The 18,279-nt window shown below is 58.5% G+C and overlaps 2 protein-coding genes across 2 annotated transcripts in view; one reads left to right on the forward strand and one right to left on the reverse strand.

Annotated features, from left to right (window-relative positions):
- The window catches only part of MACROD1 (mono-ADP ribosylhydrolase 1), a gene marked incomplete at both ends in the record, with an annotated part of 164,320 nt that overhangs the window by 99,721 nt on the left and 46,320 nt on the right, over positions 1-18,279 (reverse strand). The gene's annotated exons all lie outside the window — the stretch shown is intronic.
- FLRT1 (fibronectin leucine rich transmembrane protein 1) lies at positions 16,206-18,230 on the forward strand (the record flags this gene model as incomplete). Its single annotated transcript, XM_080706307.1, has 1 exon — positions 16,206-18,230. One exon carries the CDS (start codon positions 16,206-16,208, stop codon positions 18,228-18,230), a length of 2,025 nt encoding a protein of 674 aa, XP_080562433.1.

An 18,279-nucleotide genomic window follows, 5' to 3' on the forward strand; every position in this document is an offset into this window, starting at 1 on the left:
GAAGACGGGGGTGGGCGGGGTGTCAGCAGGGAAGGCCGACCAAAGATGTAAATAGCCAGAAGGGCTCATCCAGGAACGCTGGGACCCTTGGCCTTCTAAGTAAGGGAGCAGAGTGAGGAGTTTGCTGGGTGCTTTTATGGAGCGCCTACGGTGTGCACCATACTGAACCAGGTGCTGGGGGATCCAGCCTCGGATCCTCCCTTGAAGCCCGGGAGATAATTCTCTTTGCCAAATCATATTACTGTCATCATGGTTTCTGGGACCTTGCGCCCGGGAGAGGGACGGTGACAGGTGAGAGAATCCTTCCAGGAGGGGGACAGTGAAGGGGAGGGCCACTGGGGCATCAGGCGGCGGCGGTGGGCTGGGCAGGGCCGGGCCAGGCCTTGGAGAGGCCTGCAGTGTCTGCCCTAGAGCTACGGGAGGGCCTAAAGCCCAGCCGCCCCTGGGATGAACCTGCTTGTTTCCTGGATTCGTGCAGAGGCAGCCGGAGCCTCCTGTCCTCTGTGCCGGGCCCCCTCCGCCCCCTTGGTATAAAGCAATTTCCTCGCCCTGGCCAGGAAGGCAGATGACCTCATTGGACCCTTTCCATCTCTCGCTTTCATAGGGAAATTACAATTTATAATTTGATGAAATCACACGGGTGGTAATAGCAATAGGGAGGGGCCTGCCCTGGAGCCCACCGCTTCCTCTGGTGCAGGGACCAGCCTCGTCCCCCACCTGTCCAGCCCCAGGGGCCATGGCCACCTCCCTCCATGCGTCTGCGGTACTGACCAGGCCCTGGCCATTCCAAATCAAAGTCCCACGGGGCTTGCCGGCCCTTAGACCTCCTGCCTGCGGGGAAGGTCATCCTAGGAAGCCCCCACCCGGCCCGCCAGCCTCGTACGCTCCCTCCTCCCACGAGTCCCCCGTGGGGCTGTGGGGCTGTGAGCCCGTGGGCAGCTATCCTGGCCTGGGTGCGAGGCTTATTAAACAAGCATTCTGGATGGAAGGGCCCCAGACAATGAGTGCTTCTCACATAGGCCACCTTCGGCCCTATGAAGACAAGCGCCCAGATGCAGCTAGCCCATCTGGATCTGATTTCCAGGCAGCGCCTACACTCTCAGATGTGTAATAAAAGCCCTTCTCCAAAGAGGGGCTCCTGCAGGGGAATGCGGACACCAGGGCAGGGCCTTCCGCACGCCACGCTAACGAGAGGCCCCCGCCGGGGAGGGCTCTGGGCTTGTTTGGGCAATAGCCTGCCCAGCTCCCAAGCCTCTGCAGAACGGGAGGGCAGCGGCGATGTGGAGGACTGAGCCAGCCTGCGAGACAGCGCTGCACGGGGAGGCTGGGGACACGGAGACCCAGCCTTCTGCACCCCTGATGATCCTGCTTCCCACGGGCAGAAAAGCAGAGCTTGTTCTGGAAGCCTGGGCCGCCCTGTTGGGGCTGTTGAATGATATTTAGCAAGGGAAGCAGGTGCTGGGGAAACAAGGCCGGCGCCAGGCTGGGTGGGTGGCCAGGCAGGGCGGGCGTTCCCAAGACTTGGCAGCCAGTCTTCCCAGTCCTTCTACCCCCAGGAAGAGAAATCCAGGTAGCTGTAAGGCAGGGCTCTGAGCAAAGTCAGCCCTGTTCCTGGCGCCCAGGGAAGTGGCTTTCAAGAACAAGAAAATGGCCAGGCGTGGTGGCACACACTTGTAATCCCAGCATTCAGCAGGTGAAGACGAGGATCGCGGTTCCTGGACAGCCTCAGCTACTTAGCGAGGCCCTTCACAACTCAGTGAGACCCTGTTTCAAAAATAAAAGAGACTAAAAAATAGGGCTGGGGGTGTAGCTTGGAGGTATAATGCCCCTGGGTTTTCTCACCAATACCGCCAAAAAAAAAGAGAGAGAGAGAGAAGAAAATGGGTGGAGACGCACACCTCAACTCCCAGTACTGGGGAGGCTGAGACAGGAGGATCACAGGTTCAGGGCCAGGGTGTGGAAACTTAGAAACGGTTTTGGGGCTCAGTGGCAAAGTGTCTGCTTTGCAGGTGTGGCGCTCTGGGTTTGATCCCCGGTTCCAAAAAGACAAAAGAACCCCATTGTTTTGGTGGCACTGGGGTTCCTGGAAACCGTTCTACATCCGGGCTACACTCCCGGGCCTATTTTGTATTTTTATTTGGAAACAGGGTCTCTTAAGCCAGCGTGGCTGGCTTCAAACCTGCACAATTCTCCTGTCTCCGCCTCCCAAGCGCGGGGATTACAAGCGTGCGCCACCACGCCCAGCAAAAAAACCGTATAAAATAAAATAAAATACCCTGGGGGTGGAGCTCAGTGGTAGAAGGCTTTGCCTAGCATACGCCAGGCCCTGGGTTCCATCCCCAGCACCACTAAACAACAAGGAAAACCAAGCTCGGAACAGACGGGAGGAATAGGGCTTGATTACTTGCATTCTTTTTGTCAGGTCCGGAGGCACAGAGGTGAGAAGCACTCCACTCTAGACAGACAAGACCAAAGGACGAAGCTGGGCTGACCCGCTCTTCCGCCTCCCCCGCACGAGACCCTTCTCTCCGAACAGGAGCAGCCAAGCGGGACCGAGCCCCCACCCTGCAGCCTCTTCCTGAGCCGGGCCTGCCGGCCTGACAGCTCGGCGGTGCGCGGCGGCGGCGGCTCGGGGCCCACGGTGAACATCTGAACTCCTCGGCGGGGTTGCAGACCCCTCCTTCGCCCCCCGGAGACACAGCCCGAGTGGCAGGAATACCGATTCCTTGGAGAGCGGCTTCCTCTCAGCTCTGTCACGCAAGAACGCTCTCTGCGCCAGCCCATTCTGCCAAGTGACTTAAAGGGATTTAAAAAAGGAAAAAAATAAAAAAGAGACCCGTGGTAAAGAAAAAGGGGTAAAAGCCGCCACGCTGCCGCCTTTCAGAAGCAGCCTCTAGACAAAGGGCAAAAGTTGAAAGGGGGCTGTGGAAGTGGCCGGGAGGCCGCTCCCCCAAGAGATGGGCGCCGGGCCGTAGGGCCATGCTCTGGGAGCAGGGGCTCGGATCCCCCTCGGGCCCCAGTCCGGAGCCCCTGGAGCCGCAGCAGGGCCCCCGTGCACCCAGAGCGCACACCCCTTGCTCCAGGGTGAGAAGCCAGCGCCCGCAGCCCGGGGCGCCAAGGATGCTGCCCGGGACCCACGGCCTCCTCTGAACAGGGCGGGGAGCCAGAAGGGCAGGATCCCGTCCCCACGTGTCCTCGGCCCCTGCTCCAGGCGACGCTGGGCCTGCTAGGGCCGTGGGGACCGGAATGTGAGTGCAGCCCGGGCCCACTGCCTCCCCTGGATCGACCGCAGGGGCCTCTGGAGCGGCGACTTCGATTGGACCCCCAGGCTCCGAGGCTACGGCAGCAGAGGAGGTAGGGCCGAGGGACGTGGAGGCACACGGGCTCCGGGTGGCACAGGGAGGTGACCGAGCGCTCCTCGTGCCCAGAGAGGGCGTGGGGCACGAGACAGCAGGGCCTGGCCTGCGAGGCGCAGGGGCATCTCAGAGCATCTGCAGCCCCCCCCCCCGCAAGCTTTCAGAAAACACTATGTTTCGGCTTGCCAGTTTGGGAATCATTTGGTACCACCCCCATGCCACTGGGCTCTATCCAGGTGGGAAGACCATGAGATAAGGCGGTGGTCCCCCCTGGAGTCAACCACGGGGGGAAGGGGGGTCTCCTCCTTTTGAGACCCTCATTACCAGGATTGCTGGGCTACCAGTTCTGCCTGAGGGGGAAGCAGAGAGACCTCGGTTGTGGGTTGGGGCAGGAGCTTTGGGGACCTGAGCCACCAGCCTTGGCACCTGCTACGTTTGAACGAGAGGGAGTCCATAGACCCTTCTACCCGGGCTTGTCCCTGCTTGGCCAGGGCATCCCCGCGTGGGGTGATCTAAAATCACCCCCTGCTCCTGTGGGCCCCTGGCCATCATCTGCCCTGGCGTCCAGTGCGGCCCCTCTGTTGGCTCCAGGGGATAGCGGAGACCCAGGGACTGGCTGTGCGTGCCCCGAGGCCACACAGCGGGTGGGGGGGGGCTCCAGTGCTCCTTTACTCAGTGGGCTTGGAGGGACCTCCTCCTCTCTGGCTCCCAGAGGCCAGGAGGGAGAGGCGGCTGCGGCTTGGCAAACACACCTCCCAGGCTACCTGGAGCAGCCCCAGTGCCCTGGGCAGGGCAGGGCAGGGCAGGGCAGGGCAGGGCAGCCTCAATTCATTACCAAGATGGAAGGTGACGCTTCCCCACACTCTGCCCCGGGAGAAGGGCTGATTTATGACTTCAGCAGCACCTGGGACATTCGTCAGCGCGGCGCGGCACGCACGCCGTCCACGGGGGCATTAATGGCCGTGTTATTAGCCACCGGCGTGAAGGATGCTCTGTGGATGGGCTATTTGCTGTTATTTATTATAAAGGCGTGCCAGCCCGGCAGGTGGCCCCGGCCCAGCCCCTGCCCCTGCCCCCACCGTCCTCCTCCTGCTCCCGGCATCCCCGCGGTGCTCAGCACAGGTCTCTGCCTCCTCCTGGCCCTTAGGTGGGGCTGGGGGTGACTCCTGCTGCCGGGGCAAGCCAGAAGGGAGCAGCTGCAGCCCAGGGTACCCACGGAGAATCTGCCCTGTAGGCCCTGTGCTCCAGTGGTCTCAGGCACATCCCCTCCCCTCTGTGCACTGGGGACTCAAGCCCTGGGGGCGCTGTGGCTCTCTGGAAAGGGACACTGGGAGGCCCACGCACAGGGGAGAGCCGCCTGCTCGGGACCTGCTTGAGTTGGGATACCGCTCACCATTACCCTTCCGACGCCAGGCCCCCAGGAGGGGCCTGAGAGTCCCGTGCTGCGCCCGAGGAGCGGGCTGTGTGTGTGGGGGGGGGCTTCTGTGGCCTCTGGAGGGGTCTGTCTGTGGGGGGCCTGTCCTTCCCACACCTTGGGCTAGAGTTTTTTTCATCATCTGTAAGGAGCAGAGCAGCTCTGAGTATTTTACCTCCAATTCCAGGGTCCTGGGGTGGCCATCTGTGGAAAAGCGGGGCCAGCCCTGGGCAGCTGGGGACTGACCTATAGCTTGGCGGGGGAAGGGGGCTGCCCATACAGAGGGGCGCAGGCACAGCCAGGTGCCTTCAGGGGTTTGTCTTCTGTGAAGTTGGGAAGGAGACAGCACTGGACGGTGAGTCCAGGGCTGGGCTTGTACCTGACTCAGCCACCACCTGCCCCCAGTCTCTGCCTCTGCGGCTGCTGTGGCAGGAGAATCTGGTCAGGATGACCTGCCAAGGTAGAGCTGAGCAAAGCCAGCGGCTCAGGGCCTGCAATCCCAGCTACTAAGGGGGCTGAGGCAGGAGGATCCCGAGTTGAAGGTCTGCCTAGGGAATTTAGGAAGACTCTTGAATTTTTTTTTTTTTTTTTTTTTTTTTTTTTGTGGTACTGGGGTTCCTGGAAGCCCTTGTACCTCCAGGCTACACTCCCAGACCTATTTTATATTTTTTTATTTGGAAACAGGGTCTCTTAAGCCAACGTGGCTGGCTTCGAACCTGCGCGATCCTCCTGTCTCCGCCTCCCAAGAGCGGGGATTACAAGCGTGCGCCACCACGCCCGGCACTTTCTTGAATCTTAAAAAAGTAAATAAAAAGGGAGGCTGAGAGAGAAGGATCACAGGTTAGAGGCCAGCATATAGTAATTTAGGGAGATCTTGTTTCTAAATAAAATTAAAAGGCCTGGAGGGTATAGCTCAGAGATAGAATTCCCCTGGGTTCGATCCCTAGTACAAAGCCGGGCGTGGTGGCCCATGCTGGTAATCCCAGCATTCGGGAGACTGAGTCAGGAGGATCCAGGTTCGCAGCCAGCCTCAGCTACTTAGTGAGGCCCTCTGCAACTCAGTGAGGCCCTGTTTCAAATAAAGAATAAGAAATAGGCTGGGATGTAGCTGAGAGGTAGAATGCCCCTGGGTTCCAGCCCCAGTACCGCACACACACAAAACCCCTAGTACAGTAATGATGACGATGGTGAGAAGAGGAAGAAGCGGAGGAGGGCGAGCCGGCCCCCAGCCTTCCTGCCCAGTCCTGGGCTTCAGATGCCGGGGCCTTGTACTTTCATTCCACAGATGTTGAGCCAGGCGTGGTGCTACACACCTGTAATCCTAGTACTTGGGAGGCTGAGTCAGGAGGGTCTCAGGTTTGCAGCCAGCCTCAGCTCCTTAGTGAGACCCTGTTTCCCAATAAAATAGGGCTGGGGGTGTAGTTCAAAGGGAGAATGCCCCTGGGCTCCATCTCTAGTACTACACACACACACAAGACGTTTACAGAGACCCCTCTGTGCCAGGCAGGAGCCAATGAGCCAGTGACCAATACAATCTCGTGTGAAGCCGGGCGTGGTGGCGCACGCTTGTAATCCCCCGCGCTTGGGAGGCGGAGACAGGAGGATGGCGCTGGTTCGGAACCAGCCTCGCTGGCTTAAGAGACCCTGTTTCCAAATAAAAATATAAAAATAGGTCTGGGAGTGTAGCTCGGACGTAGAAGGGCTTCCAGGAACCCCAGTACCACCAAAAATTAAATAAATAAATAAATAAATAAATAAAAATAAATAAATAAAGAAAGAAAGAACGGGGCTCTGCTAGGAGCAGGGCCTGGCTCTCACCTGGGCTGCCAGGGACCAGGGATGCTCACGGCTCCTGAGAGGCCCCACCTTCCCGGGGCGGCCTCTGACTTAGGATGAGGGAGCGCCCCGTCACCCCGGCCCGCCCCTGACGTGGCTCCGCGCAGCCCTAGGGCGTGACGGAGAGCACAGCAGCACGGACCTCGCGTCCCCAGCCCGCTGCTGGTACTGCCCTCCACCCTCCTGTCCCCGGCCCCAGGATGAAAGCCCTTAGGCCTCTCTCCTGCCCTGTGAAACGCCTCCTGGCGGCCACACTGCAAGTAGACACGGGCAGCCGTCCCTCAGGTGGAGGGACGTCTGATTAGATAATGGCAAGAGAAGGAAAAAAAAACAAAATTACACGTGTCTACTTTCATCCCCTGCCCCTTCCTGGCCCGGAACAGTTTAATATCGAGCACGGTTATCAATATAATTAACCTCCTAAGACACAATTTTAAAGTCTTGTTTTCTCAAGTGATACACCTTCTCCGAGGCCCGGGACATCCTGCCACCTGGCAGGGGCACCGCCCGCCGGCCGCTGCGAGGGGGACTCACGCGCGGCTCCCGTGGATTTGCATACCTGTCTGCAATTACCGCCAGCGATAACAGCTGATGCATAATGCATGCAGCATGAAATTAGAAAAATAATTAACTTTAGGGTTTAAACGACTCCCCGCCCCCACCCTGCATACATACTACCGGATGAGATCCGGGGTGATGGGTAAGGCTGGCTGACACCGCGCAGGAGCCAGGCTTAGAAACACCTTGGGGTGGCACATGCCTGTAATCCCAGTACTTGGGAGGCTGACAAAGGAGGATCCCAAGTTCAAGGCCAACCTCAGCAACTTGGTAAAACAATTAAAAATAAAAAGGGCGGGGGTGTATACACGCTCAGAGGTAGAATGCTTCTGGGTTCCATCTCCAGTACCACCAAAAAAAAAAAAAAAAAAAAAAGTCCACAAGGGTCATGACATCCAGCCCCCACCCACCCCCGTCTCAAAGAGGTGGCCTGGACATCAGGCTGGACGAGGACTTGGACAAGCACCCAGGTGCGAGTCTGCAGTCCCCCTGCCTGGCTCATTGCTGGCCTGGGTGGCGCTGCCCATGGCCAATAACAGTAGCAGCCCCCCCATTTCAAACACTACTCTGCCAAGCATTGAAAGTACTCCTATTTTATCCAGGGAAGCTGGGCACAGTGGCACATGCCTGTAATCTCTGCTACTCAGGAGGCTAAGGCAGGAGGACAGAAAGTTTAAGGCCCAGCATGGGCAACTTAGGGAGAACCTGCCTCAAAATAAAATCTTAAAACGAAGCCGTGCGTGGTGGCGCACGCTTGTAATCCCAGCATTCGGGAGGCTGAGACCGGAGGATCGCGGTTCGCGGCAGCCTCAGCCACTTAGTGAGGCCCTTTGCAACTCAGTGAGACCCTGTTTCAAAATAAAGAATAAAAAATAGGGACGGGGCCGTAGCTTGGAGGTAGAATGCCCCTGGGTTCTGTCCTCTGTACCAAAAAAAAAAAATCTTCAAATGGGTTGGGGGTGTAGCTCAGTGGTACAGCAACCCTAGATTCAATCTCCAGTATTGCAAAAGAGAAAGAAAAAGTCCAGAGAAGTGGATTGTTTATAGCCCCACTTTACAGCTGAGCTCCGGGGCCATCAGTAAGCCAAGCAGCTGGACGGAGCCAGGCAGGCCACTGGGTGACATGCTTGAGAGGAGAGGGGCTTCCTGTGAGGGAGGAAGGGAGAAGGAGGTCTTCCCAGGCCTCCCTGAGCACCAGGAGTGGAGGCCGGCCTCTCCCCTCAGGCTAGCTTACAGCGGACTCTAAGCTCACAAAATAGATGTCGGCTATTGTGTAAGAAAACGCCAGGCAGGCCGAGGCCGGCTGCTCCCCGAGGGCTGGGGTCCTGTGGCCAGGGGCTTCAAACAATTCGCCTGTTCGCCTTCCCGGTGGAGGGGAAGCGGAAGGGAGGCCAGGGCCCCGCAGGGACAGCGGCTTGTGTCTTTGGAGGCTGCGGGAAGCAGCTGGGTCAGCTCTGTGATTAGAGGAAGACACCATCAGAGTCCCCAGCGGGGGCCGAGCAGTGCGGCGGAGAGGAGGGGGACGGGAGCTGGGGGCACCGCGCAGGGTCACTAGCTCCTAAAGGCATCGCAGACAGGTGCGCACCCGCCAGCTCTTGGTCCCCCACGGCTCCCAGGACGTGGGGGGCCAGGAGAGCCAGCGGCCTCCCCGTGGCTGAAGCAGCCGCTCCATGGAGGGGCCTCCGATCACTGCCATGGGGGCTGGGGCCTTTACCACCCCGGCCTGCACGTGCACCCCACTTCCATGCTAAGCGGTATCTGCTTGCTGAGCGTGGACCGGCGGGAGGGCCGAGGCCGAGCCTCCTTCAGAGTTCAGGTTCAAGGTAGACTGAGGCCTGAGGGGAGGGCAGGGCTTGGCTAGGTGGAGAAAAGCAGGAAGGAGGAGGCCTGCAGGCCAGGCCTGGCCCCGCAGGAGGGCCCCATGGTGCCGGCTGCTCCCTGAGGCGCCTCCGGGTCTGTCTGTGGCCAGCTGCAGGGCGCCCTGCCCCTGGAGTGGTCGGGCTCCCCGGACCAGCTGACCGGGGCGTCCGGTGGCGGTAACCACGGAGGATTAGTGAAAGACTTCAGCGCCCTGGCACCTCCTCACCCAGCAGCCACTGTCTGAGGGACCCCCACTGTGAGCCCACCCTGCTCAGCCAAGATGCAGGAAACCCACCAGGCCTCAGGTCCTCAGCTCCCTGCGTGTGGCCCCGCCTCCGCCAGCCACAGCTCAGCGGGCCAGACCGCAAGGCCAAGGCCGTCCAGCAGGCAGGGGAGGGGGTGTCTAACCAGGGATGTGTCCACGCAATTGGCGGGTATTTAGAGAGGCTGCCGGCACCTGCTGCTGCCAGGCAGGTGGAACCAGACCAGAGCTGGCCGGACAGCCTGCGGGGGCTCAGGGAAGGCTTTATGGAGGTGTTCACGCTAAGGCTTGGGGGCAGGGTTGACGTGGGCCTGTGAGGCACACAGGGGCATGCGTTGCTGTCCAAGGAGCAGAAACAGCATGTGCAAAGGCCCCGGGGTACTGAAGAGCGTGTGCGCAGCATGTCAGAATTCCAAAGGGGTCCAAGGAAAGAGCTCAACCGTGGCCTGACCTCCATCCTGGGCCCGAGCGGCCTGCATGAGGGGCTGGTGTTGAAGGATGGAGTGGGCAGCATCCCTGAGCCAGGTACCCTGGGGGGGCCGCAGAGCAGGAGTGCGGTTAACCAGAAGGGAGGCCCAGTGCCTGTGGGCCCAGGAGCAGCGTTTACGCCTCATGCACCAGCCGGGCGCGGTGGCACACACTTGTAACCCCAGTATTTGGGAGGCTGAGACAGGAGGTTCAAAGCCAAGTTCAAAGCCATCCTCAGCTACTTAGTGAGGCCCTGTTTCCAAACAAAATATAAAATAGGCCTGGGAATGTAGCCCGGAGGTAGATATCCCCTGGGTTCCATCTCCAGTACCACACACAAAAAATAAACCGTAAGCATCAGGGATGCCGGTTACGCTTAAGGAGTACTCAGAAGGTACAGTCTCACTGCGTCACGAGTCGTGTTGTAAGTCCCCACGCAGGAACACCTATCACTACCGCCTGGAGGAAGCCGCAGCTCAGAGCGGGCAAGCCACCCGTGAGAAACGGCACAGCCTGGAAATGGCAGAGGCAGAACTGGGGCCCAGGATTCTCTCTGTCTTTGAAGTTGGCAGAAGCCGGCAACTGATAGGGCACCAAGAACGGCGGTCAGTGGTGGAGGGCCACGGGCCACGTCGGCGGGGGACCTCCAGCCTGAGCCCCCCTGCCGTGCCCCTCCCCCACCAGCAGCTTGCCAGGGACCCTGCTGTCAGTCAAAGCGCCGGCAGGAGGTCGTAAATCACGCCACGCTGAAGTCTGCGGGATCCACGCCACGATGACAAGTGATCCCGTAAAAGATGGGCGATTTACCAGGTTTAATTTGATGGCCACATAAACTATCAAACCCACAACAAGGGAATAAAAAGGCTGCCAGGCGGGCGTCCGGGGAATTAGCAGGCTCCTCCAGCAGGTCGCTGCCAGCTCCCTACCGCGAGGGGGCCTCGGCGCTGGCCTTGGGGAGGGGCCGGCAGGGGACGAGATGGATGAGCAGGGCCGACAGGGGAGCGGAAGGGCCTTGGGTCCCTGCCTCCCCAGCGCTGCTCTGTTATCCATCAAGCACCTCGGGGAGGTGCAGCTGAGACTCTATTATGACTCTGGGGGCTGGGGACCGTGGCCGTGAGCTGAGCACGTGCCAGGAACAGATGTCCCTGCCAGGGAGCGTCGTGGCCGGCCTCGGCTTCGGCCTTAACAAGCCTGCCCTGGCTCGGGGCTTTGTCCCGGAACGGCTGAGGGCAGAGGCTGCCTGTGTCTCCCGCTCTAGGCTTCCGCCACTGACAGACCAGGGAGGGTGCGTACCTGCTGGCCAGAGGCCAGAGCCCGGGCAGAAGTCTCCTGTGCTCAGACTTGATCCCAGAAACCAAGACGGTGGCTTTGAGCAGGCCCGGGCCTCCCTATCTACAGCCCCCGCTCAGCAGCATGAGACCAGACCTTGGGGCTTTATGACCTGCATGGACCTGGCCCGGTGCAGAGGGGAGAGCTGTGTTGCCGGCAGCTAGGGCTGGCCGCGACCTCGCCCAGGCCGCTCACCTCTCTGAGCCTCAGGGACCAAGGATGTATGCCTGTGAAAGCCAGCCCCGGGTACTGATGCTGGGTCTCTGCATCCCTGGCCTGTTAGGAGGGAGGGGCAGGGCTCAGCCTCAGCCACTTAGTGAGGCTCTCAGCAACTTAGTGAGACCCTGTTTCCAAAAAATATATTAAAAAAAAAAGGTCTGGGAGTATAGCCCGGAGGTAAAAAGCCTCTGGGTTCCACCCCCGTACCACCCCAAAATACTTAGTAAGAGCTGGGCATAGGGTGCACAGTGCACGCTTGTTATCCCAGTACTTAGGAGGCTGAGACAGGAGGATTTCAGGTTTGCAGCCAGCCTCAGCTACTTAGTGAGGCCCTCCACAACTTTGTGAGACCCTAAAATAAAGAATAAAGATAGGGAGCCGGGCGTAATGGTGCACACTTGTAATCCCAGCATTCGGGAGGCTGAGACAGGAGGATCGCGGTTCGCGGACAGCCTCAGCTACTTAGTGAGGCCCTTCGCAACTCAGTGAGAACCGGTTTCAAAATGAAGAATAGTAAAAAAAAAAAAAAAAAGGCACGGGGTATAGCTCGGAGGTCAAATGCCCCTGGGTTCCATTTCCAGACCCACAAAAAAAAAACAAGAATAAAAAATAGGGGTGGGGGTGTAGCTTGGAGGTACAATGTCCCTGAGTTCAATCCCCAGTACTGCAAAAAATAAAAAATTAAACTGAAAAAACTTAGTAAGGAGCCAGGCATGGTGGCCATGCTTGTAATCCCAGCTTTTGGGAGGCTGAGACAGGAGGATCACGGTTCAAGGACAGCCTCAGCTTCTTAGTGAGGCCCTTTGCAACTCGATAAGACTCTGTTTTAAAAGAATTTAAAAAAAAATAGGGCTGGGGATGTAGCTCAGAGGTAGAATGCTCCTGGGTACCATCCCCAGTACTTTAAAAAAAAAAAAAAAAACTTAGTATCTACTAGGTATCAACCACTGAGCTGGGCCCCAGAGAAAGTGAAGAGGTTCCAAAATCCCTGCCCTCATAGGGTTTACCTTTTATTGGAAAAACAGACTTTTTTTTTTTTTTTCGTTGATGGTGGTTTTTTCTTTTTTTTTGGTACTGGGGATTTCTACTCTTTTTATTTGTTCAGTTTGTTTGTTTGTTTTTGCAGTACTGGGGATGGAACCCAGGGGCATTCTACTTCTGAGCGACACCCCCAGCCCTATTTTTATTCTTTATTTTGAAACAGGGTCTTGCTAAGTTGCAAAGGGCCTCCTCACTAAGTAGGTGAGGCCATCCGCGAACTGTGATCCTCCTGTCTCAGCCTCCCAAATACTGGGATTACAAGCGTGCGCCACCACTCCTGGCTCAGTTTATTTATTATTTATTTTTTTTATTTTTTCTTTATTTGTGTGTGTGTGTGTGTGTGTGTGTGTGTGTTACTAGGGATTGAACACAGCGGCACTGGATTGCCAAGCTATACCCTTAGCCCTTTTCAAATATTTTTTTTGTTGTTTTAAAACAGGGTCTCCCTAGGTTGCTGAGATTTTATTTAGAAATAGGGCCAGGCTAAGTTGCAGAGGGTCTTACTAGGTTGCTGAGGCTGGCCTCAGACCTACAATCGTCCCGTCTCAGCCTCCCATGTACTGTGCCACCATGCCTGGCAACTTTTTGAAGAAGTAAATAGCCCGTTAGTTGGTAAATACTGTAGATAATCAAGAAGCAGAAAGGAGTATTCGGAAGGTTATCATTTGGGGTAGGGTGGCCAGGGAAGACCTCACGTACGGAGGGAGGCGGGGGGGGGGGGGTTCTGGGTATGAGCAGGTGGTTCAAGGGCCCGGGGCTGCCGGGGTGAGGGGGTGCAGCGGTCAGGGGCGTGGGTGCTCCTCGAGATCCCGTGGGGCCTTGGCAGCCACTGTGATGATCATGAAAGGCTCTGGGTGGCGGGGGACACAGGAGAGCAGGAGGGGCTGGAGAGCAGGGCTCCGGCTGTCAATGGGAGGCGGCGAGAGGCAGGGCAAGCCCCATGGGAACCAGCTGGAGCACCAGGGCCTCAGATGGGGTCACAGAGGAATCCAGGGGCGGGGTGGGGTCCCACAGCACACAGCTGCAGAGCTCAAGGCTGGGTACAATTTCATCAGCTCTCCTTCCTCTCCAATTCCCCGACCTCCGCTCCCCCGACCCCAAGTTACTAGGGACTGAGGCCAGGGCGCTCTGCCACCGACCTGCGTCCCTGGCCCTTTTTATTTTGAGACAGAGTCTCACTAAGTTGCCCGGGCGGGTCTCAAATTTGGATCTTCTTGCCTCGGCCTCCAGTTTGCTGGATTCCAGGCGTACCCCCGCACCGGCCTCTGCTTTCCTCCGGGCGTCTCTGGGCCCTCCAGCTCTGTGGGCGCCCTCCCTCTCCCTCACTGGCTCTCAAGCCCCCATCTGCCCTAAGTGAGGTCTGGGTGTCAGCTGTGGGCGAGGCCAGGCCCCCGTCCTTGGGCATCACGAATGCTGAGCCACACCAGGCCCACGAGGACAGTGCTCACTCACCCTTAAGGACCACAGTTGAGCCAGGGATATTAAAACGCTCATCTCCACTAGCGGGCACCCACGGAGAGCCGCAAGCCTGGCGGGGCCAACACTCTGGCCTGCGGCCCAGATGGCCTGGGCTTCTCCTCAGCACCACCCGAGCGGCCTTGAGTGAGCTAACACTGCTAACCTTCACTTTTCTCGTGTCTTAAGTGAGAGTAAGAAGGGCACTGGTTTCACGTTTGCTGGGAGGGCTAAATGAGTTAAATATTCAGAAAGTTCTAAGCAAAGTCCTTATCATGGTGTGAGCCACCGTCCTGCTGGAATGGACTCCGCAGGGGCTGCACATAGGAGGGGTGCTCAATAAAGGCCTGTAGGAAGCTGGGTGTGGTGGTACACGCCTGTAATCCCAGTACGTAGGAGGCGGGACAAGAGAGCCAGGTGAGCGGATGGATGGATGGATGGATGGATGGATGGATGGATGTGGGTGGGGTTTGGTAGGTGGGTGGATGGAGGGATAGGTGGGGGTTGGTAGGTGGGTGGATGGAGGGATGGGTGTGTGGGGAGGTGGGTGGATGGACGCAATCGTGTTTGGATTGAGGGACAGAAACGTGTGTGTGGATTGAAGAGGTGGACGGGGCAGAGGCAGCTTTATCTGGGGTACCTAGAAGACCTAGCAGAGGTGGACATTTGAACTGAGTTTGCTTGATAGAGAGGAGCAGCCCAGGACTAGTCAGGATGAAAGAAAGAAGAATCTGTCATAGTTGAAAGATGGAGCCGCTGGTCGCGGGCCCGAGGCTGCCGCCGGCTCCCGGGTGCTGGTTTTGTTCCTCTCCACACCCGGGGCCGCTCTGCAAGGCCGGGTCTCGGCTCAGGCGAGAGGGCGCTGTGTCCCCCATGGGAAGCCTTTGCGGCCCCAGAGTTTTACAGCAGCCCTCAGCCAGCTGCACAGACACCTTCCCTACTGAGAGTGAAAGATAATTTCTCTTTAATTGATTTTTGTAACCACTGCAAACAGTAAAGTAATATGGGAAAAAATCTACGCTGCAATTTTTCCATTTGTGAAAACTGAAATTACACCTTGCTGACAATTCCCTCAAAGCGCAGACAACACCTCCTTCCTTTGATTTGTCTTGTTTCTTTAAACGAAAGGAAGCGAGATGTGCGTGTGTCTATATAGACACGTTTATATAGATGTATATATATGTATGTGTAGGTCTATATACACATATGTATAGATATATGCGTGCACATGTGTGTGTGGGGGGTTCTTTCTTTCTGAGAGAGCTGCAAGTTTCACGACTTTGGAAGGAGCAAGGTGTGGCGTCATTTCCCCGCACAACACAGAATGCAGAGCCAGGGAAGGCGCCTCTGATAAAAAGCGGTTTCTGTAAATACACAAGAAAGCAGCTCTGTTGACACCTTCTCCTGTCTTTAAAACGCACTAGTGACAAACAGGAGAAGGTGTTTTACCACCAGACAATGAAGCCCGTGTTCTCCGCGGCTCTCCGGTGACGGTGCTGGCAGCTTCTAGCGACGCTCTACTTTGAGCTCATGGGCCTTACAGAAACAAATCCTCCCTCAAATCCTGGGTCCACACCAGAGAGCCCTGCATGGTCCCCAACCCTGTGAAAAACAGCGGCTCCGAGTCCATAACGCATGCCCTAAATCCACCCCGTCAGTGCTGACCGGGGTCTTTATTTTGTTTGTGTTTTGTGGTACTGGGGATGAAGCCCGGGGGCATTCCACCTCCAAGCTACTCCCCCCCAGCCCTATTTTATTCTTTGCTTTGAAACAGGGTCTCACTAGGTTTCTGAGGTTGTCCTCGAACCTGTGATCATCCTGTCTCAGCCTCCCAAGTACTAGGATTACAGGCGTGCGCCACCACGCCCGGCTGCATCTTTAGAATTAGCCAGAAAGAACAGCTCCCAGTGAAATCTCAAAAAAAAAATCCCCAAATCACACACCTGACGACCACTAAGTCCACCTCCCCCAAGTTTCAAAATAAAGAATAAAAAACAGGGCTGGGGGTGTAGCTCGAAGGTAGATTGGGGTTCCATCCCCGGTACTGCAAAGAGAAAGAGAGAGAGAGAGAGAGAGAGAGAGAGAGAGAGAGAGAGAGAGAGAGAGGAGGGAGAGAGAAGGCAAGCTGAGGGTTTAGTTCAGAGGTAGAATGCCCCTGGGTTCCATTCCCAGTACTGCAAGAAAAGGAAGGAAGGGAGGAAAAGAAAAAGAGAGAGAGACAGACAGACAGACAGACGTCACTGGAGTCTGGCCTTGGCAGAAGCCCACCCGTCCCTTAAACCTGGCATCGCGAAGCCTGACTTGGCCCCACGCCGTCGTCTCTGCCTCGCCCTCACACCTGTTCTGTGCTTCTTGCAGGCGTTGAGGCTCCGGGCCAGGTGGGGTCAGGCTCCCCCAGCCATCCACCATGGTGGTGGCACACCCCGCGGCCACCGCCACGACCACGACCGCTGCCACCGTCACGGCCACCGTCGTGATGACCACGGCCACCATGGACCTGCGGGACTGGCTGTTCCTCTGCTACGGGCTCATCGCCTTCCTGACCGAGGTCATCGACAGCACCACCTGCCCCTCGGTGTGCCGCTGTGACAGCGGCTTCATCTACTGCAACGACCGGGGACTCACCTCCATCCCCGCAGACATCCCCGACGACGCCACCACCCTGTACCTGCAGAACAACCAGATCAACAACGCGGGCATCCCCCAGGGCCTCAGGACCAAGGTCAACGTGCAGGTCATCTACCTGTACGAGAACGACCTGGACGAGTTCCCCATCAACCTGCCGCGGTCCCTGCGGGAGCTGCACCTCCAGGACAACAACGTGCGCACCATCGCCAGGGACTCGCTGGCCCGCATCCCGCTGCTGGAGAAGCTGCACCTGGACGACAACTCCGTGTCCACCGTGAGCATCGAGGAGGACGCCTTCGCCGACAGCCGGCAGCTCCGGCTGCTCTTCCTTAGCCGGAACCACCTGAGCAGCATCCCGTCGGGGCTGCCGCGCACGCTGGAGGAGCTGCGGCTGGACGACAACCGCATCTCCACCATCCCGCTGCATGCCTTCAAGGGCCTCAGCAGCCTGCGGCGCCTGGTGCTGGACGGCAACCTGCTGGCCAACCAGCGCATCGCCGACGACTCCTTCAGCCGCCTGCAGAACCTCACGGAGCTCTCGCTGGTGCGCAACTCGCTGGCCGCGCCGCCCCTCCACCTGCCCAGCGCCCGCCTGCAGAGGCTCTTCCTGCAGGACAACGCCATCAGCCATATCCCCTACAACGCGCTGGCCAAGATGCGCGAGCTGGAGCGGCTGGACCTGTCCAACAACAACCTCACCACCCTGCCCCGCGGCCTCTTCGACGACCTGGGGAACCTGGCGCAGCTGCTGCTCCGCAACAATCCCTGGTTCTGCGGCTGTAACCTCATGTGGCTGCGGGACTGGGTGAAGGCGCGGGCGGCCGTGGTCAACGTGCGGGGCCTCATGTGCCAGGGCCCCGAGAAGGTCCGGGGCATGGCCATCAAGGACATCACCAGTGAGATGGACGAGTGCTTTGAGACGGGCTCGCAGGGCGGCCCGGCCAACGCGGCCCCCAAGACCACGGCCAGTAACCACGCCTCCGCCACCACGCCCCAGGGCTCCCTGTTCACGCTGAAGGCCAAGAGGCCGGGGCTGCGTCTCCCCGACTCCAACATCGACTACCCCATGGCCACGGGCGACGGCGCCAAGACCCTGGTCATCCAGGTGAAGCCCCTGACGGCGGACTCCATCCGCATCACGTGGAAGGCCACGCTCCCTGCCTCCTCCTTCCGGCTCAGCTGGCTGCGCCTGGGCCACAGCCCGGCCGTGGGCTCCATCACAGAGACCCTGGTGCAGGGGGACAAAACGGAGTACCTGCTGACGGCCCTGGAGCCCAAGTCCACCTACATCATCTGCATGGTCACCATGGAGACCGGCAACGCCTACGTGGCCGACGAGACTCCCGTGTGCGCCAAGGCGGAGACGGCCGACAGCTACGGCCCCACCACCACGCTCAACCAGCAGCATAATGCCGGCCCCGTGGCCGGCCTGCCGCTGGCTGGCATCGTGGGTGGCGCCGTGGCTCTTGTCTTCCTCTTCCTGGTCCTGGGGGCCATTTGCTGGTACGTGCACCGGGCCGGCGAGCTGCTGACCCGGGACAGGGCCTACAACCGGGGCAGCAGGAAAAAGGACGACTATATGGAGTCGGGGACCAAGAAGGACAACTCCATTCTGGAGATCCGTGGCCCCGGGCTGCAGATGCTGCCCGTCAACCCCTACCGCGCCAAAGAGGAGTACGTGGTCCACACCATCTTCCCCTCCAACGGCAGCAGTCTCTGCAAAGGCGCCCACACCATCGGCTACGGCACCACGCGGGGCTACCGGGACGGCGGCATCCCCGACATAGACTACTCCTACACATGATGCCGGCGCCCCAGCCCCGGCCCCGGCCCCGGCCAGCCAGGCGTGGCGA

Source organism: Muscardinus avellanarius (assembly GCF_963383645.1).
Source record: "Muscardinus avellanarius genome assembly, chromosome: 1".
NCBI lineage: Eukaryota > Metazoa > Chordata > Mammalia > Rodentia > Gliridae > Muscardinus > Muscardinus avellanarius.